The 22,822-nt window shown below is 32.5% G+C and overlaps 1 protein-coding gene across 2 annotated transcripts in view; it reads left to right on the top strand.

Annotated features, from left to right (window-relative positions):
- The first annotated feature begins 122 nt into the window (after positions 1-122).
- Positions 123-22,822, top strand: part of LOC123691704 (semaphorin-2A-like) — a 42,013-nt gene continuing 19,313 nt past the window's right edge. The window contains exon 1 of one of the 2 annotated variants that reach the window (XM_045636229.1): positions 123-646. In XM_045636229.1, the coding sequence (XP_045492185.1) occupies positions 508-646 (139 nt within the window). In that variant the 5' untranslated portion in view covers positions 123-507. Of the gene's footprint in view, positions 647-5,494; positions 5,656-22,822 lie in introns of those variants that run through there. The other variant, XM_045636230.1, reaches the window with a different exon arrangement.

Below are 22,822 nucleotides of genomic sequence, written 5' to 3'. Positions count from 1 at the left end.
GCTCTTTCCTTGTCTAGCTCGAAGGATTCACTGAAGGCAAAAGCTAAGTTCGGTAGAGTCGTTGTCTCTCGACGAGTTGAGCGTAGTAACGAGGCACTCAGTTTGAAAGCGAGCGAGTTTCAGTTCACGGTATCGCGATGTCGGCGGCGCACGTCGCTTCTCCGCCACCTCTGCGAGAGTACGCTACCGCGATCGCGACACAACTCTCCAAACAAATAAATCAGTCGATGTGAACAAACTCCAAGCTCATGGAGCGATCGTATCCCACTATGAGAATGTAAGACTGGGCGCTGGTGCCGATTAAAAACGCAATTCAATTCGAACGGAAGCGTAATCTTACCGGGACTCGATTTAGGTGCGTAATGTAAATAGACAAACATTGTTAAAGATTTCCGGAATAGTTTGTTGATTTAACGCATACAATAAGCGTATTGAATATAGGTACAGTTGTTGGATTTGGTTCATAGTGCTTAATCGAGTGAATGTGCCCCGGCGGGTAACGGCGGGATGGCTGGAGGTCAGAGACAGTGGATAGCAGGACTGGTGTGGGCCGTGTTGGGATCAGTGTTGGCCGATTCTTGGACCACCTACCAGGAACAGCCATGCTGTCGTCCTGTGTCTCATCATCGAGTCCGACATCATAGAGGTAACTCGTTTAAATAATATATGAGTAATGTTCTATTTCATACCAAAATAACTGTTATCAGTGGTTTGTAGTTAGATTATACCTACCTTAAAGTTTGTTGAACTGTCCACAATATTAATGCATTCGCGCGTATAATGAAATAGTAAATGGTTTTTATCTAATGTTTAATTAGGAGATAACGCTATATTTAACGACAAAATTAATTAAAGTGGTTTTCATGACTCATGTATTTACTTACCTGAACAGTAATTTTTTCAAATTAGTATTATACACACTATTTTGTAAGTTTGTTTATAAAGTTACAAAATAGTGTGTAGGTATATTTTAGTCAAATATTGTTATTTGACATAGGAAATGATACAATATGTTTGAACAAAAATACTTTCTTAACTGATTTATTATTAACGCAGCATGTGAATAACAGCTATAGGTATATAAATAATTAATAACGTTTTTTTATTAATTATATTTTTTATTTATATTAATTATACCTATGTGTGATAAAAAATATTTTTTAAACACTTTTGAAGTCTGAACCGAAATCGTTCATTTGAAATCAATAACTAAGTAATAAACAACTACCTAAATCACTTATTTTTTTTACTGTTACCCAGTTGAATTATATTTTTCTGTCGCTACAGAAAATATTTTAATTTAAAAACATACGTTATTTAAAATCTATTAATTAGCTTCTCGCCGGGATGCACGTATTTTTGTAATTCTTTCATTATTCATTTAATAATCCAACCAAAACTTATTTTTTGAAACTTCTTCGTAGCCTTTTCACTCCATAAACGTTATTTTCAAAATGCGATACTGATGCAGTGATGCGCCACCTTTAAAAAAACATTATTATTAGAAAGATTTGCAAAAGTATTTTTTAAATTTTAAAACAAGACAATAATATGAAATTCTAATTACAATAATGAAAAAGTAAGCATTACCCAAAGTGATTTATAATCTTAAAAAGTTAACATGAGGGGAAGGGAACAAACACTATGACACACGCAAACTTGCGTTTATTCTGGCCAATCTGTTGTCGTACACAGCTATGAGTGGGATACCACATGACCGCATTCAGAACAATTTCTAACCTATTAACTACAAATCCTACGATAGAACACGGCTTGGTTAGCCTTTATCGTCACATTCTAGTACCATGCTCTATGGTTCATGTTCTTATCAGTAAGCTACACCTACAACTCGTATGGGACGATAAAACATACATAGAACGCTTTACATTGAAAAAGTACCTTGAAATGTAATTATGACCATATTTTAAATGTTTTTTACAGATTTACAGTATTAATCTAAGAGCCCACGACGGCCAGACTTTCCTTTCTTTAGGAAAGTTGAAAGTTTCTCTGTATATGTCTCCGATACAGATAAGAACGACTAGCGATTATCAAGTCTGGGTTGTGGCTACTTTGGCAGGAAACAGGTAGTAAAGGTGTATAAAATTGTAGCTAACTTTCATTATACTTTAAAAGCTAAATTTTATATATTTTACTTGGGGACGTATTAAAAGATGTTACCTCAAGAGCCGGACAGTTTTCATGGTTCTTACATCTGGCCAGACACATTTAAAAAAAAGTTTGGAAAATCCAAAAGTGCACGCCTCATAATCTCATCCTTTACAATAAAATTGATTACTTATAAAGGTGTATATAATATAAGTACTTGTTCTCATGTGCCAATGCTCTTGTACTGTCTCAAAACCGTTGGAAAAGTAAAGAAAGCGGTACCGTAATAATTGAGCTATTTTTCTTGTGGCCCCACCTAGATGTGAAACTGCGCAGGTTTAAGGGACTGACTACCAACTTATTTTTTTAAACCTTGGCTTATAGTATAAATAATCGAGTTTATAATGGTGAATTTTGAGTACACTATAAATATAAAAAAAAGTCGATATTTTTTTTTTGTTTATTTAATAAAAATTAAACCATATCGAATCAGACCCTGAAAAATGAAAGGATTCCTGAGCATACTCAAGCGTAAGAGAAAAAAAAAGACTCGATTAGTAAAGTATTTCGGTCGCTATCGTGTTAACAAGAAAATCCTCCGCACATACCTGTGGCACATACAGACACACGGACGTCCAAGACAGAACTTTTTTAAACTGTTTTTTAACTAGTTTAAATAACAAAAATGACATCAAAAATATCATGAATGTTAAAAATAGTGTTTTTTCTTAATATGTGTGTGTATGTATTATCTTACAAGTGCAATGTATGATACATAAAGACATTTTAAGTTTGAAAAATCAGATGTTTTGCGCGAAGTGACAGTAGTACCCAGTACCCACCTCAACGCTTTGCTTATGAGGCGTGCAATAACTAACATATCATCAAATTAACGTTACTACCTAAAAGTGTATCAAATATGAAATAACCCACTAAAGTTTACACATTAGTTTACTATAATTAATGATTAAAAAATAATAGTATAATAAGTTATTACTTATCTTTTACGGGGACTTATGTTGATGGAATTTCATGTATCTCGATGACACAATAACAAAGTCATCGAGATACGAGGAATTCCATCGACATAAGTCCCCTTAAAAGATAAGTAATAACTTTATTAAATATATTATACTATTATTTTTTAGTATTTAATTATAGTAAACTAATGTTTTAGTGGGTTATTTCATATTTGATACACTTTTAGGTAGTAACGTTAATTTGATGATATGTTAGTTATTTTTTAAATGTGTCTGGCCAGATGTAAGAACTATGAAAACTGTCCGGCTCTTGAGGTAACATCTTTTTATACGTCCCCAAGTAACATATATAAAATTTAGCTTTTAAAGTATAATGAAAGTTAGCTACAATTTTATACACCTTTACTACCTGTTTCCTGCCAAAGTAACCACAACCCAGACTTGATAATCGTTAGTCGTTCTTATCTGTATCGGAGACATATACAGAGGAACTTTCAACTTTCTTAAAGAAAGGAAAGTCTGGCCGTCGTGGGCTCTTGATCTATATGCTTTCAATCGATGCAACTTATTTTATTTAAACATTTTTTGTAGAACAAAAGACTATCATAACACTAAATTGAAAAGTGTTTTTCAAAATTCGCGTGAGATGAATAAAATAAAACAAATACAGCTTTTCATTTACACTGTTCTTATAATTGTACTTGCAAAGTTACAAGTATAAAGCGAGCCCAAGCACGGCAAGTTTGGGAATATGTTCGCTCTACATACCTATTACCTACTTTGTATATTTATACATGTTTTTTTCTAATTAAACAATATCAAATTTAGACAATATTTGTAATACATAATGTTTGAACACTAGCTAAGCGAATCTTTGGCCTAAGTAATTGATTCTTTTGAATTCAAAAATTATTGTAGAGCTTTTCTATATCAATGATCGAAATCAAACCGATCACAGATATTTATGTACAAGTAATATTTAATGTGTATCGACCACCCAACGCGAGTTCCAATCAGAGGCATTGTTTCAATATTTCTGAGTACCGTTGTAACAGCAAATATGGCACAAGTGGATTGTTTTGAGAAAACATTTGCAACGTAAGTCTGAATAAGCAATTTCAATGTATGAGGGTCTCGGTGGAAGCAATAATTTTGCGATTTCTTTTCATTGGTGGCTTTTCGTGGGATAAAGGAATTGATTATTACGTGGTCATTGTACTTATATCAGTTTAATATGTTATGAATTGTTTTTTATAATAACTTTGCTATGATTCTCTCGTTACTAACACATCTCCGGTGACATTTTAATTTTGCACTCCACATTAATAGCTATTATAAATACAAAAGATATGCGATAATAAGTCAATATTATGTTGTAATCTAAGATTATGATATAGATGTTTATTATAACTAATATAAAAATGCATTAGTACATACCAAAATTTTATCGGACACTCCATTTTCGGCAAAGCTCGCATATTTGCATTAAATGTATTCCCATTTCCCATGCCTATATAATATTTAATTTAAGGCAGTGAATACCAAAAGCCGAATTCTTCTTGGACATCTATAGGCGAGATGAGGACAATTTGCCATCATTAGCGAGTAACAAGCATTCCTGACATTGACACGTCTACGTAAAAATACGCTTAGATACGGGAGAATATCCAAATTACGATTATTCATGTCTTTACGTAAAACTGCGTAAAACGTAATGATGAATGTTCTTTTCTTATTTAGTACGATATTAAGTAAAATGCAACGTTTATAAAATAAAATAAACTCATATGAAATAGTCCTATTTTTTGTTAACCTTTTAAATTTCGCACCTCCAACAAAAAAATTTTAGGAGCAATAATTATATTATGTAAGCATTCATAGATTGTGTGAGATCTCTTTGTCGCTTAACTACTTTTTATAACAGATTCGTTAAGGAGCTGAATCGTGAGAAGCCATATAAGGCATGACACAGACTATTTAACCTAATAAATATTTAATAAGAACTTATATAGGTACGTATGATTATGTAGGTTTACATTAAATAAATTGGTATTATTAATAGCTATCTAGTTTTTGCTACATTTACAAAACCTTTGTTGCAAATTTATTTATAAGAAACTTATGACAAAATTCATCTCAAATCTGTAATTTATCTGTATATTCAGTGTGAAAGCAGACCACAAAAACGTTACCGTCTATTAAATCAGGATATATGTAGACTTGATTTCGAACCTAAAAGACTTGGACGGTTGGCAGGCGATTCGAGTCGGTCGTGCGTCAACAGCCTTAAACAAAAAAGGTTTATGTGTGCGATCGGTTCCAGTTGTCTGTCCGCTGAGAGAGGCAGGGGGCAGGCATCACTGCAAACCGGCTCGCCGCGCGCCTGCGTTCGCGCAGGTAATCGACTCTCCCGCGCGCGACTCAACTAAATTGAGCCATAAACGAGTAACTTTAATCGAACTATTAAACATGTTTCACAGTTTTATTATAATGTCGGTGCTACATCATTTCATCGGAATTTCCATAATGGTCTTGGAACTTAACGCCGCTTATTTGCATATGACGGGTATCTATTATTTTTTTATTTATTGTTATTTTATTTATAGAATTTGTAATGAATATAGGTAATTGATATTCATAGAGTTGTTTGTATGATTGATTATTATATTAGTTTCTAAGATTTGTTCATTTAATTATTTGTTGCTCTAACTCAGCTTTATTAGAGCTTGCCGCAGCTGTCGGTTGCCTAATATAAATGGAAATAGCTGTCAATTCACGGTCATTGTAATGAAACGAGCAGAGACCAAAAGCTATAAATCTAATTGTTTAATCTAATCTCACGTAGGGCGGAGTGGGTCCTCGTGTGTCAGGGCTCAGGGCGGGAAATGTGGTTGATTAGCGCATGTCACCAGCGGCTGACGGGTTAATCGTCACCGGTTATATGTAACGAATTTAGAAAATGAAATTGTGGGGCTAATTAATCATACAATACAATTAAGTAATAACATGATATATTTTGTAAGCAAAACAGTAATGGGGGTGTTGTTAATTAATAGTTAATACACGCGATCTGCCTCTATTCTTCGCTTTGTTAAACGCTATTGTCATAGCGCATAATATACCGTGCGGTCTACTGGAAAAATTTCCTAAATACAAAAACATATATCTCATAATCTCAATGTGCGTAACTTTTTGAACATTACAAATAGATATCACAAATTACTTCTCACATTATTTAGTGGGCTTCATTGTTATGTTTCAATAGCACTTACATTATACCGGTATCATAAAACACAACTATACATCTTAGCGTGTGGTCGTTGATCGTGTACAGCAATCGTTCTGACAGTTCACTCGATCTTATCTCTCTTTAATTTGAATGTATTTACTGCAAGCCTCCATTCGATATTCTGTACCGCTATCCGTGGGCGGCTGTATTTATATCTGATCGGACACAAAAACTACCTACTATGCTATGGTACATTAAACGTGTATTGTATGAAGTTTAACGGTTGAATGGTGATCACTGATCACTATTCACTTGTACATACTCTTTTACTGGGTCTATTACTCTATTGCCAAATAATCAAACTATTAACTCCATTACATTAAAAAATCACGTCATATTCGAAACCAATCTTAAAACATTTTATATACCTCCCAAAGTGGGAAGTTCATTTTGTTGGATTTTGAATGTAACATTTTTACGGTCCTTTAAGAACGTAATTATGAAGAAACAGGTCATACTTACACGAGATAGTTGTCATAAATCAAGTTTATTGTTAGCCGCAATAATTTTAAAGAAGCTTTTGAATTTTCACATTTTCACGTAGTAAAATTGTAGCTTCTCGAGAAAATTTGTTATAAATCACCCTTAACATATACTCGCGCTAGCAGCGATAATAACGTCCTGCTTATAAAGAATATTCGCATACAGTATTAGAATACTTGCGCCTGTAAAAGATCATACCGTGTTAATGGTGGCCATTTATCTGAGACGATATTAATCTGCATGATAAATTTTAAGCGATTCTTTACGTATTCACATTTAACTCGAGAGTTTCTTGAAGTAAATGCAAATTCACATTTATTTAATCTCAGTACAGCTCGGCTCTAATTGAAAGCGTCCTTGGCGAATGTTTACAGTGAAATCCAAGTAAAGTTGAACCAATATTGCACGGAATCGTTAAGGGATTTCCTGTGCCGTGCTAAACGGGCTTTATTGGGCGTGTGGCGTCGCAAGCAGTCGCGCCGAGGTTAGTAAATTGAACTGACATGCAGCAGTTGACTGACGCGGCTTCAACCTTCTATCTAAATAAATCACTGAGCTCGCACTCTAATAGAATTACACAGTACTCGGGTTTCAAAGGGAGAAAAATCCCTTGATGTTCACATTTTCATTAAATATTTCATGCGACAGTGGTAAAGTTTTACCCAGTTTTTAGAAATCGTAAAAGTTGTGGAAACACGAATTTTCGTAGAGAAAACACAAGTAGGTAAATTACATTTAAAATAGACAATCATGTAATTATTGTAGGCATCACAGGCATAATAATTAAAGTATATGTACTGAACATGACAGCTTGTATATTGTAAAATGTATTCAAACATCATTCTGTGTCTACAAATACGACAGACGACATGACACTCATTGAAGAGGCACTAGGTACGGATTGACTAGGCTTATCCGACACCTCTTAGAGAGGAATTATGAGAGATTTATGTTCCTCAGTACATTGTAATTTTATAAACTATAATGAATGTTATTCACACGTGGCTTACTTTAACAAATGAATAGCTTGTCGTTTGTGAATGCTTCGTTATCTTCAGACACCTTTTGTGATTTCGATTGTCTTGTCTTTGACAGGTTGTAAAGAAGTAATATACGCGAAGGTATATTTAACTGCGATACAAACTTAACAACAAGTCGTTAAATTCTGTCTCTCATACGTACCTACCTACTACTAATATAACCCGTTACGAGCATATAACTTATTGTTTATTCTTAAGGTTTATGATTATTGGTTTATAATGAACGTCTACTCATTCAAAGAACAATTAGGCATTCCCGTTTAAAACTACTCCAAACAAAAATATATTTTTCTATTCTTCTTTAACTTTTGGTGACTATCTTTAGAAAACAAAAAACAAGTGACAATTAATTTGCAAACACCAAAGCTTTATTATTTTTGAGATATTTTAATATCAAATTTATCGAAACACTAAAAAAACGAAACTAATAGGCGCGAGAAATCAGAAATTGATACGACCATCAACGCGGCAAACGTCAGAGCGGCAATTATTTCCAATTTTTTGTGCAATTCATACCTGCCGGCTTGTGTTTATGGCGACGCTTAGTTGAGTGGAATGATTGTGTAAAACTGTTGGACGGGCTCCAACCAGTACATGAGAAACAAACGGAACAAATAAAGTCAAATGAGTGAATCTACTAGGCTTCACTGAAGAGGAAATCAAATTATTTTATTGGACTTTGGAGAGGAGCCACGGATTCTGAATCAAATAAAGAATAGGGTTCATTACGCAGATTTTATTTTCGATACTTACATTTGTTATAGGATTTTTTAACTTCCTGCACCTATTAGAGGTTGACAATTAAATTATAAGCTTTATTAATTCCTTGCACCTTGTCGATATTTAACTTCTAATTAGAGATAACCATAATATTCGTAATTATTATTTATAACCATAAGTTCTTAATTCCAAAAAATGCAAACAATGTCTTTATAATAAATCATATCTTTAGTAATACAACACCGAAATGATCATGGGAAATATTTTGTCGTAATCACTTTACCTATACCTGAACATTAAAATAAAGCTTAGATTAGATTATGATCAATATATCAAAGTTATTACGGTGTTTAAACTTCATTGAATTCCAACATTACCGAGGACTTAAGTTTTATCACAAGCTAAAATATATAGTGCTGTATTGTTACATAACAAACAATGAGATACCAAAATGCTATTGTACCGCATTTGTGGATATTTTATTTCTATTGAACAAAATCTCGGTAATCTGTCGGAAGTGATAAGGGGATCTAGTGCGCGACATGTAGATAGTTGTTTCTTCGTAAATCTGAGAACGCATATTTCTATTTTCTACTATTCAATGTAAATTCATTCAACCGAGACATTTATTAGGTAATGTCTGAAGATTACAATGTCTTGGATATTGAAAGATCTTTCCTTTAGCTTTATATGTCGTTGTTGTAAAGAAATATTTTAATAAAATGATTACTGCAATATTCTGGTATAAATTTTAGGTACTTAATCCTATATGTACTTAAAAAAATATTTCATCATTTTAAATATCCAGATTTTTTTTAAGTGAAACTTTTATTACATCGTCTCAAACTTTTTGGTCTGTGTAGCGCATGTCGCGTGACGCACGATACGTACGATAATTATCGTACAAATACGATAATTTTTAGTTAAATGTTTACTTATAGTGTGAAAAAAAGTTTCACTTTTACCGTGGTTTCATAAAACCACACAACATTTTTAAGATTTTGGGAAATAAACGTTAATAATAATAAAAGTATTCATATAGAGTTATGGCGATACCCGTGTATTATGGAGAAAGTATTCATAGAATCTTTGTCAATATAACGAAAACATTTTATTGAAATGAATGGTTGGTAAAGGGCTTCATTATTGTACGAATTTATTAGGTATATTACTTTTAAATTTTGAAACATAATAGAGTTCTTCTAACCACTACTCAAACTTTTTGAGTATTTAGAAGGCTCTTAAATTAAATGACAATCACAAAAATTTAAAGTATATGTAGGTGCCTACAATACTAATTAATTACAAAATGGTTTTTTTTTTCTATTTTATAAATGTTATAATACCGTACGCTGATTAATTTATTGCAGAGGTCGGTAACCTACCTATCTTTGGGTATCATATGTCAGAGTGTAGATTTTCACATCACTGTAATGATACTATAGTTTTAATTTACAGTCTAGGTATTCATAAAGTTATAATTAGAGTTTAGATATTGATGTTATTAAAATTTTACACGCATTTAATTACTATTGTTTCTGTCATATTATTTTATGAGTAAAAATTAAAGAGGTTATGTAATTTGAGAGAAATTTAAAATCTCGCCACTTTTATATGATAGATATATCTTTTTTAAATTATTATCGAGATTTTATGAAAATGAAATATCATGAAGCGAAGAGTGCAATACTTAATTGGTAACAATATCTAGAGAAACATTTGTCATGTGGAAGCTGCACGGTATTAGTTATTACGGTATTTATCAAAAGACAAAAGATACAAAACTCAGAGATTTCAGCACAATACAAAACCGTTGTAATTATTTGTATTAAGAAAAATATTTATTACCAGCGTCCAGCTGCAATTACTAAGTAGGTAATAATAACTGAGAGTGCTCTACATGACACTGGAAAATATGGTAAATATTAAATTCATAAAATAAAATAAGCAGAAGAATTTTATCTATCTTACCTTTCGAATATGGAAGATGAAAATCCATTGAGGGTTGTCGCGTAAGAACTACAGTACAGTTCTTTGGCATATATTATTTATTTAGATATAAGTTACCTATATAATAATAATAAAATAATAAAAAAGAGTTTATTTCTCACATTGGTTACATTAAATAAGTACACATTTCGATTACATATAAATAAGTGTGAGACTGGTGCCTAAACTAGGTAATAAAAATTACCTGTATTTTAGGTCACCAGGCCCCCACTCCTAACTTCTTTGGATCACATTTTATTTATACTTGTTGAGAGAAAAAAAAAAAAACGCTAGAAATAAGAAAAACTACAAAGAATATATAAACCACTATCATACCTAAGCTCAGTTGTAACCACCAGTCCAGAAAGCAAGAGTTTTGTATATATTAAAAATATATAATTATCATTGTTTATTTAGGCAAAATTAATAATAAAATTCCCATTACACTTGCACTTAGCCCTACGACCAACGACGGGTCTTGGGATCGAATGACTGGATATATAAAGCCAGTCATTCACTAAGTCTAATAGAAATAAATAAAAAAAATAAAAAATAAAAATACTTAATTTTAATGTATTTTACTTTCATTACTTAAGTATTACGTCCTAAAAGTTAGCAATACCTCTGTATCCTCGTAATTCAAAGTAAGAAGCCATTCTTTCAAAACTAATTTTAGTTTATTTTTTGTGAGTGGATAAATGGATATTATTTGGGAAATTTTGTTGTACAGCCTTGGACCCATTACATAAGAGTGCCTACCCGCGATACAGGTTCTGCACGATTCTTGTTTAACTATTTTATTATTCCTACGTATAGTTGATAAGAGATGTTTATCATATTTTAAGTGTGCATGTGTACGAAGTATCATATTTAAGATATAAAGTTTTCGCACCGACAGAACTTTACAGTCAGCGTATAGTTTTGAAGTTGGGTATCTAAAATGTTTTTTAGTCATAATCTTCAGAATCATTCTCTGGGCTCTTTCAAGCTGTAAAATGGTTGTTTTAGGAGCTCCACCCCACACTGCAATACCGTAAGATAAGATCGATTGAGCTAAAGCATTATAAACAATAGTTAGTATTCGATTATCAGCAGAATTTTTTAATAACTTAAAGACATAAATTAACTTACGGACACGAGCAGTCATATATTGAATGTGGACATGCCAAGAGAGGTTTTCATCAATATGAATTCCTAAATATTTTATAGTTCTCGCCCTTTCGAGATGAGGACAATTACAAGTACTACTATCACAGTATGATCCGTTACAAGTATGAATTTTAATTGTGAATGAGGGATCAATGTGTCGAAAGCCAGCTGACGAGGCCGAGAAGAGCATGAAATGAGTCTTGCTAATATTTAGTGTAAGAAGATTATTAGAAAGCCAGGCCATAACAACAGACAGAGCTTTTTCCGCATTCTCTCTCGTTTCATCCCAAGTATGTCCTTCAATTATTAAAGCAGTGTCATCTGCGTAAGTAAAAATTTTGCAATGAGGTATGTTAAGCATACACAATTGATTTATGTAAACCAAGAACAAGGTGGGTCCAAGCACACTGCCCTGAGGAACTCCGTAAGACAAATTGATTTCGTCACTTATATAATCGCCAACCTTCACTCGCTGACTTCTTTCAATTAAGTAATTTCTGAATAAATCAAGCTCTACTCCTCTAATGCCCATTTCTTCGAGCTTGTTCACAAGCTTGGGTACAGAGACAGTATCAAAAGCTTTTTTTAGATCTAAAAATATACCAATACACTTATCTTTTCTATCTAGTGTTCTTGAAACTTCTTCAGTTAATCTCATAACAGCATCTTCTGATGATATGCCTTTACGAAAACCATATTGGTTGTCTGATATTATTTTATAGTTCTCTAGGTAAGTCATTAGACGCTTGTTCAGCGTTTTTTCAAGAACCTTAGACAGACTAGTAAGTACAGAAATAGGTCTATAGTTATTGATACTGCCTCTGTCACCACCCTTGTGTACTGGAGTTATAATAGCTTGTTTGAAAACTCTAGGAAAAATACCCGTGGAGTAGCAAAGATTGTAAAGTTTAGATATTATCGGTGCAAGTGTTGGTAATGCAAGTTTCAGTATTCTACAAGAGATTCCATCGACACCTACGGCACAATCATTTCGCAGATCATTTATAGTATTAATAATTTCAGTATCATCAACATCTACGAGACCAAATGAATTTAACATCGATGTTTTCGGTAGCACACTTAAGGGGAAACATATATTTGCGTTAGTAGAAAGAATATTATTCGCCAGGGAATTTCCAATATTTGAAAAGAAATCGTTTATATGATTAACAGAAACTGAAGGTATTTCACAAAGATATAGCAAATCCGTACTTGATGAAGGTTTGGTCGCGGCATGTGTGATGTTTTTTATTACTTCCCACGTCGCTTTAGGATTACCATTGACTTTTTCGAATTGATTGCGTTTGTATTGATGTTTTAATTTTTTCAGTAATTTTGTACAAAAATTTCGGTAGCGTTTATATGTCAGTAGAAGTGTATCGTTATTTGGGTCCTTTTTACATTTTTTATGCAGCTTATCTCGATTTCGTATGCACTTTAAGAGGCCAGGGGTGAGCCACGGTTTAAGGTTACGCTTTTTTTTTGGAATAATTTTAGTCGAGGTGTGTTTATTTATTATATTTGAAATACGAGACACAATATTTTCAGCAACAAAATTCGGGTCATTAGAAGCAATAATATCAGAAAAATTTGTTTCAGTTATGTCTTTAACTATGCTATCAAAATCAATGCGACGAATCAATGATGTATTATTCGATTTTTGCAAAGAAGCATGTAAAATTAACAATGTAGAATAATGATCAGTTAAAGTACTCTGAATGATTAGTGTTTTAAATAAATATCGTGACTTCAGAATGACATGATCGTAGCATGTACGACCATGCGTGGGTAAATAATGTGTAGATAGCAGCCCATGGCCTGCAAGCATATTCAGATAATCATTGCTGAAGCTAGTGTCACTTTGCGGTATAATATTAATATTAATATCTCCTACTAAAGCAACCGTACTAAATTGCGACAGTTCTGACAGAACATTATTTAATCCTGATATAAAATTATCCACATTTTTAAAAGAAGGTGGTCGATACACACCTATTATGGCAAAATTATTCCCGAGTTTGCAGATTAACCCACTACTTTCAATAAAAACCGGATAGCATATGGTATGTGTAATATTACTTTGAATGTAAATAATAACCCCATCGTTTTGGTTATGATTATCTTTTGAACAATAACTTAAAAAGCCATCAATTTTTTAAGTTACCTATATATAATGTAAAAATTAAATTGTATAATAAAAAATTTAATAGAGCAACTATGGCGTTTCTTGTCGGTTCTTCTCCATAGATACTGCTTTCCGAATCGGTGGTAAAAATATGTGATGACGATTCAAAAGTGCTTCTAGAAGAAGTTTAATGGAATAAATAAATGTTTGAGTTTGAAAATAAAATCTGCAAAACCAAATGTGATACTAGCAGAATCTTTTATATAAAAAGCAGCTATAAAGTCAAATGTTTTGCCTTTATAGCTGCTAATTTTATGTCTTTATAGAAATAGACGAAAGTTCACCGCGTGTTTGCTCTGAGCTGGCACCGCTCCAGTCGTTTCAATTTAATCCCATGGGACGCTGTAAACGTACCTAAATGATAAACGCATAATTTAAACATCTGATGAAAAAAGATAATTTATCCCAGGCTCTCATTTTTAACAAGATAAAAGTGTTTTATTGTGTCATTTATGTGTTAAATACTTAACTGCATTTCTTCTTATTTATTTTTCGAGATTTTTTTATTTTTCATACACGTAGGTATGTGCTATTTCTTTCCTTAAAAACCAGCATATGTTTATTTCAAGGTTTTTAATGCATGGCAATACTGAAACACCGCTGTCAATTAGACACGATAAATGCACATAGTCGATTCCCTGGAAATAATATAATATAACTAGCGGTCCGCCCCGGCTTCGCCCGTAGTACATTTTTACGTTTTCTCTCCAAAAGAACCATCCTCGTTCTTCAAGAAATGTAATAAAAAAAGAATTAACGAAATCGGTTCAGTTGTTCTCGAGTTATGCGCTTACCAACACATTTTGCGATTTATTTTTAACCGACTTCAAAAAAAAAGGAGGAGGTTATCAATTCGGCCGGTATGTTTTTATATTATAGATACAGTGAGAAAGCAAGGGTCGGCGATAGCATCACAGCCTTCGTCGCCACTCTGCATAAATCTGGCTTTGATACATTTTGGTAGCAAGCCAACTGCACGATGCACCACAGCCTCACCTCTAGCGCTTTGAAATAATAATTGTTCATAAAAATCCGTTTCAAACTTGCAACTTTGATATTTCCTTTAACTGATTTGCATCCTGCTTACATATTTATTTTCTTTGATATGTTTGTGTATTCTAGTGTTTTAAAAAGGTTTTATCTATCACGATTAAATGAAAGCAATATTTTATTATTAATTTTGTTATTTTGTACAGGATTAAACAGAAATAATTATCTAATAAAATAACTGGTATATATAAAGATATTTAATCTTCTGATTTTTTATCTTTACGACAGTAGGGTATGGATATATATTTGATTTAATCCAAACACTTTATTGTCCATTAAGGGCAAACATTATTGCGCTACGGTCAATAAGAATAGAATGCCTCGCCCAATAATAACTAGCGATCTATGCAAATTAACTCAATGAAGCGATTACTGCAACATTAGGCACTCGAGCGAAGCTTAATTAAAGTAAATACAATGTAAATTGCTGATGTCTAATTGATACTGAGAACGTTCTGAGCTTGACTCTTGCATAATGAATTGTCAGGTCTTTGTCGATAGGATCGGCTGCCTATACCTAAACATATATCCATAGAACGGAACAATCACAGCTATCAGTCTTGACATGGCAGCCCGTTTGTCTAAATTCTACAAATATTTGCTTGAATGTAGGCTTAGATATTAAGCTTCGAGCAGCAGTCGCATCTGCAGATAAAATAAAGTTATATGCTCGTAAATTTATGTTGTCTTTTTTATACGCACTTATATATAAGAACCTTCCCGGGCTAAAAGTCGACAATTAGGGAAGTTTCTTTTCTCCAACGATAAGTCCGTTAAGTAATAGGTTCATTTTCAAGTCGGTGAAGTGAGCTCATTAATCAGTGTTGGTCGAGCTTCCGTCGTCGGGCGTTTGCGTCGCTCCGCGCCGGAACAACGGCTTATTTCTGATTGTTTTTGATAAAATAAACAAAGAACGATTAAGCGGCATCGTTTATCACGTAACTGAATTAATCTATGTATCCTGAACATTTCTTCATAATATTTTATTGTTGTAATATTTCGATTGAATGATTGATTTTACATTTGTTCAGTATTGTTGCATTCAATTCGAATGACCTTGTTACTTTTGACACTGAATGATAAATACTATTAATGATTTTATTACTTTTAGATCTTGACATTGTTTTTCCCTTTACGTAGTATAGTAATTACTAATTATATACTAATTAGGTACCCACACAAATACTATTCGCGTTTTGTATAATTGATAATTATTATTTAAAAATATCTGTTTCATACATTATGATAGGTGTTATTCCAAACAGTTATCTGAATTTTTAATATATTTAAGCATAATTGTATTCTAATTGACATTTAGAAGGTCTTCGATGTACCTATCTATCATATAAATTGATCTTGGAAGTTGGGACTCCAGGCACGTCATAAAGCACGTAGATGGGCTCGAGATTTGAATGATATCGCTCATCTCTCGGCTCACCGATCACAGTGCAAAATTAATTTAAGGCATCTGCCGGAGAGTGAATACGGTTTATACTAAGGTATTTCCAGCGAAGCAGCTTGTAGCGCACCTATACAACAAAGTTGTCGGCCCGTAGAACACAGACTGAATTTATCTGCAAAATTGATTGGATATTCACGAACAAAGCTATCAAATACAATCTTCAGATAATCTTGACACTTAACGAATCTATTGTTTGCTTCTGAATTAAATTATTTAATTTGTTACAAGAACGTTTCAAAGCTTTTTTGTTACGGGTGATTAGTTCATTTCGAATAATAGGCAGACGACAGATAAATAATCGTACACTTTATCATTTATTGTGAGCTTTTTGTGACTTTTAATAAATAAATTGAAACACGTTTTTGGTTTATATTGTGCTTGTATGTCCCTTTAAATTCAAACGTTATTTTTGGCCATACTATCTTTGAATCAAATCGTCAAATAGACATGTAAAAATTGGATGCGGAATAGAGTGCGAGTCAATTTTAGAACAATGAGTTGGGAAATTGCTTTTGAGCGAATGGGTTCGGGTAACCGCGGCCAGCATGCCGTCAGACTCCTGTATTTAATGCATTAGGTGACCTCATTTATAGAATGTGCGACACGCCTTTAAATCATCTTGTTAATTTATTTTATTGTTGATAAACGAAGATGCCAATAATTTATAGTTGTACAGAATATACATTTCTTTGTTCTTGATGGTACCTTGAAAGGGTTTTTGTATTCTAAATCAAGATATAGATATATTTTAGACATAGGTCTAAATAAATTGTATGTACCTAAGCTTCACTCTATGTCAGTCACCTTCCTTTAGAGTGACGTGGCAAATTCGCCTGCGGTCTAAATTGCTAAGGTTCTTTCCCGCAGTATTTTCTTAGATGTTTTTGGTAGACTCAAATATATATTTAGAATATTTTTTCATAGTATGCTTAACTATATAAATTAATATATAAAGTGTATCGCGAAATGAGATTTACAGTGATCAAATAGCTTTACATTATGATGATGTAGATATAATTTAAAACTGGACTGAGGACTCCAACGCTAGACTATCGAAATCTAAATGTTATTAATGTATTAAAATGACATTAATTAACATGGACATAGGGCTAAGTGGCGTGCCATGGGTGAGACCTGGTCCAACAGTGGACGAACACAGGTTGAAAGAGAACATGGACATACAAAGGTCCATCTTGTCAATACTTTCTTTAAAAGTAAACATATATTACAGTCGCTTGTTTGTTCGTGTTTGCTGCGGCTGTGATTGTATTCGTGAGGGACTGACATCGTAAATCTGCTGAGACCGAATGGGTTACGGCGACGTCCCCATAAATTGTCCATCCATGCCTTACGATACTCACCGAAAGGAAACCGGGTCCTGACTTTCTAAATAACGCTCGGAGTTTACTATCATAAGATTTATTGAGGTATGCTCTGATTGCAATCACATTATAAGAGATACACGCGCATTCATCTTACCTTGTGATAAAGAAGGTCAAATTTTGGCATTGTGTAAATTCTATACACGAGGGGAAAGGTTTCCTCACCCTACCTTTGAAGATTCAAACACTAATTATGCGGAATAATAAATTGTATGTATGTATGTAGATAATGTAAGATTTGAATAAAGCTTAGTTATACCTTCATTTAAATTGTGCAATGTACTTATATATTATAATAAATTCATAAATATGTTTAATTGTATTTCACGTTTTTGTATAAAACTAGTTTAATTTCACTTGTTCACAATTACATTAAATTTGTCAACAATTAAATTTGAACAAAAACAATGAATTTATGTATTCCACGCGATAAACATATATTTGGCTCTAAATTAATGGCCCTCTGGTTGATATTAGCTAAATATGGAGTATTGTCTAACGTCCCACGTCAGTATCTTGACTCATTTGTGGATGTCCCGACGGCGCCTGCGTCGAGTCCAGCTAATTGAAACACACCAGGGAATTACATTCATCCCACCACAATCATAAACATCTAGTTTGCAACTGCTTCTCATTAATAACGCATTCAATTTATAAAGCATTTGCTGAATTACAACAATTTAATACTTTTATAAGTCTTATAGACAAAGGGCGACATAAAATTTAATTTATTCAGTGCAATAATACATAGTGAGTAAAATTAGTTTGTTGTAGACTTTCAAGAAAAGTTCTTGTAAAATTTAACTTGCCATGTATTGGTAGAGAAAGATAACGGAATGTGATACTTTGAATATTATATTTAAATAAATTAATAAATATAATATCAAACGTTAAAATTTCCGATATCGATAAAATCAAGGCAAATTCATGCCGTTAAAAGCCATCGGGATAGCTTCAAGAACTGTAAAAGTAAACGTTGACGCGGAAAAGGTAAATGGCAAGAGTGCGATCCCTCGTGAATCTCAAACAGTTCGAAATTATTTCCGTCAGGCCAAATCAATCACAGCTTGGTACGTTGCCTCATTTAAATGTAAGAGCTACGCCTATTTTCATTTATCGTTAAACATTTAATTTTTACGTTTATTGATACTTATATACCTAGGGTATCTAATTTTTTTAAAAACTTTTTTTCATAATCAATTTTTGGTAGCAAATCTTCGATGTTGTTTCAACCAAAGAGTTTGTCATATATTGAAACTATTAATGTTAAACTGAATGCAAACGCATTGTACATTGCTTTTATGAATATGGTTCAATTTTCAAAGACTACAATGGCTTAATCAGTAGAGCACGACATATCAACATATGTTTCTTGCATCACCCAGTTGCAATGCAATGAGCAATGATCTCATATATTTCGCCCTGTTCCAATTCCGTTCATTGCAAATATACTTGTCCACTAATATTTATGAAAGGTTGGATATTATTTATCATCCCGTTTAATCTCCCGTTTTAATAAGTCTCGTACTAATAAGACTAAAACGTGCAATTTCAGAGGCAGACACATTATGAATATTTGGCTTACAAGCTGACACTATGCGGCGAAATATATTTAACATTTGCTTTCAGGATTTTCCAACGATACGCGGAACGGTTGTTGTTTATTTATTTAGAGGGATTAAACATGCAAAGCTCGAATAGTGGAATATACATGGCCTCCGCTGCTTCTGCTTAAACTTTGCTAAACGTCCAGTCCCAGTGAAAACCTTCTAAACTTTGGCTGTATTTTGTGTGTTGAAATAATATTGGTTTTAAACACTACTTCCACTTTACCGCCATATGAACAAGAGCGCTCAAAATGTCCAACTTTTATATTTTGATTTTGTTTGTACGTTTTGCTTTAACAAGGAAAACATTTATTTACCTACAACTTTTTATTTCGATTTTTAGTAAACTATTTTTTATATTTAGGTATATATAGCTTAACATATGGTAAAAAAACATGTTGATAATTTATTGCATTTTTACTTGAAATTCAAGAAAAATACGGAGAATTTCAGAAACGAGGCTTGTCAAAAGTTTCGAACAATTTCGGAGTCCCAACTCCCAGCGGTCAGCATTCCGTCCTGGCTAAAACTCGCCGCACTGCTGTCGTGATGGGACAGACTATAAATTTACCTCTGCGTCTCGTACAACACGTTTCTTATAGGATCGAAACACTTCTGTAAAAGTGACCGTAATAAATACTCCCATAAAATGTATTCCGACCTGCAAGCTATTATTGATCTATTGATTTCGGTCGGTTTAATGGCCAAACTTATACTTTGTTTAGAATAAGAAAAAATATTAAAGCATTCCATCAACTTAAGTGCCTATTAAAAAGACGATGCATGCTTATGAATATTATCTATTTGGTTTTTGGAAGAGTTAAGTACTGTATGTATTTTTATATTACCAAAAGTAATAAAATGATTAATTTAACCATGCATCAAAAATAGAAATAATAATATTACAAAAGTTAGTTCAGTTAATGTACTTGAAATGAAGTTATAAAAGCTTTTTGTTGTTTTTCCCGAATGAATTGAGTTCATCGTCGGATGTCAGATGATGGGTGATAAATATATCAGATTACAATGAATAATAAATTATTATCCACGTTTAGCTGGATAATAAAGTTATGGCTTTATTCATTGTACTAACCTCTGGAGAATGAGATGCATTATAACGAGCGTTGTCAACAAAAATAATGACGCAACAAATTTACTGCATTAATTGAATTACATTGAAATGAAATATCATAATAGCCATACAAATTGCTACGTTAATTTTCTTTTTTAACGTTAACCCATAAAGTTATCCACTTATTTAATACACGGGTCGCCTAGTTTATCCGTATATAATTAATTTCAGATACGTCTCTCTTTTTTATTCTTGTTTGGATTGCAAATTCCCTCAAAGTTCTTTGTCTCATTTGGCATTTATTTACGGCGTATTCAATTTAAATACTGCTTCTTTCCCGTTTTATCGCTTTAGAAATTGTCCCACTTGGACCTCGACTCAGTTTCATTTAAATTTGTCAGTTTTGTTCTTATTGCTTGTGTTAAAATTTAGTCAAATAGAAGGAGATTTTTTTTGCCTGTTTTTACTAATTGGATGAATTTGTAAATGCTAATTCATTCATTTGTTCGCCCGTTTAATAAAATCGGTAAAGTATATTTTTCCTTTCACAACTGTACTGGTCTTTTATAATAATCATTAAAAATTATAATAATGCGTAGGTTCATTTTAATATTATGTCAAATGATTTTTCCTAGCTAAATATAAAATATTTAAGAACTTAAATATTTAATAATTATTCAAAGATCTTACTTTCCAAATCTTTTATATGACTTTTTTAGCAATAGATAGAATTAATTGAATAAAATATTATTTTAAGTCGCCAAACAATTGAAACAATGAAATTACGTATAAATTACAGAATTTGTGTGCTTAACGAGGAATAAGTGTAATTAAAAGTTTAAAGTTCTATTATAAGAAAAGCGCGTTGGAGTGCGGCGGGAATGTGAACTGTGCCAAGTGTCGGATTTTGTACGTGACCAGACTTTGCAATGTATTTAAAGTTCGGCGCTATTCTGTGCATATCTATAATACTAAAACCGCACAAGATTTACCCACATTATACTTCCGCCTTAAAATATTTATTCAGTGAATTGGAGTATCTTTGAATATTGAATTATCTATCTTCTGAAGCGTTGGTACTAAGAATGTTCTTATCTCCACACTAGGCTATAAATCAATGATTCATACACAACACGGCTGCTAACCTAACCATACTAATTTATTACGAAATTCAGATGACCGAATGAGAACAGCACGTATCTAAATATATTTAAACAAAAGTTAATATAACTATTCATTTAAACAAGTTTATTTTTTTGCAATATGTAAGTAGGTATGTTTAAAAGTTGAATCTGAACGTTTCTGTACCCAGTGAAAATATTTAATATTTTAATAACGAATGAAACATACGTTCCTCAAATCTATATTGTATACATACAAAAATAGGACTTATTCATTAATTGTTAAAAAAAAGTAGGTGTCATCAGTAGCGATAAGTACCTACGTCTAATTTAATTTAAATGTAAATTTTTAAATTAAAAGATGTAGTAGAATTGTTATGATTAAAACATTTTATTCTACGATATTTTTATTAAACGAGAGAACAGAACGACAAATTTAAATTATGTCGATTGAAGCCAAAATAGTCATTATTTTAATTTTATTCAAGTATTTTAATATAAACATATTATTGTGATTCTCTCTGAGGGTTAAAAAATATATTTGAAGCTAATTAAAAAGCAGAAAGAGAGCGAGGGCGTGTATTTCAACTTAGCCCCGAGCTCCCCTTTTTCAATTCACTGTTGACAAATGCAGTTCGTCGTTTAACGGTCTTTGAGAATTTGTTACGACCCCTACTTCAAATTTAAATAAATACTACTCAACGAACTTGTATTTAGAAAAGTTTACAATTAGCACTTGGTATGTTAGTTTTTCAGTTTTGATAAACAGTTTTATGTCCATCTCATAACCCAGTGGGTTATTTTAATTCTAAAGTATTCGGAACTCGACTATAGCGATTTTTAGAAGCTTATACTGTTGGATTACAAACGCAGTAAATTTTATTGCGAGCTAAACCAGCGACTTAATGCTCCGAAAAATCTGGACACTCGAACAGCAATTACGACGGGGATTGTTTGTTTAACTTATTTATTCTGGGCTAGAAAAAAAGGCAATATATAGTTGTAATCAAATTAAAATTGTAAATTTTGATTGGAAATACAATTGTTAACTATATAATATTAACGCAACCTGCAAAGTAATTTTAAATACTTATTTTTTATTAGATTACTAGCTGCAAGCACTTGCTCAATCCCTGTAGACTTAGTAAAATATTTCATGATCGGTTGAACAGGGATACAAACAA

The sequence above is a fragment of the Colias croceus genome, chromosome 5 (assembly GCF_905220415.1).
Source record: "Colias croceus chromosome 5, ilColCroc2.1".
Taxonomy (NCBI): Eukaryota; Metazoa; Arthropoda; class Insecta; order Lepidoptera; family Pieridae; genus Colias; species Colias croceus.
This window is presented reverse-complemented; position numbering and strand designations above follow the sequence as displayed.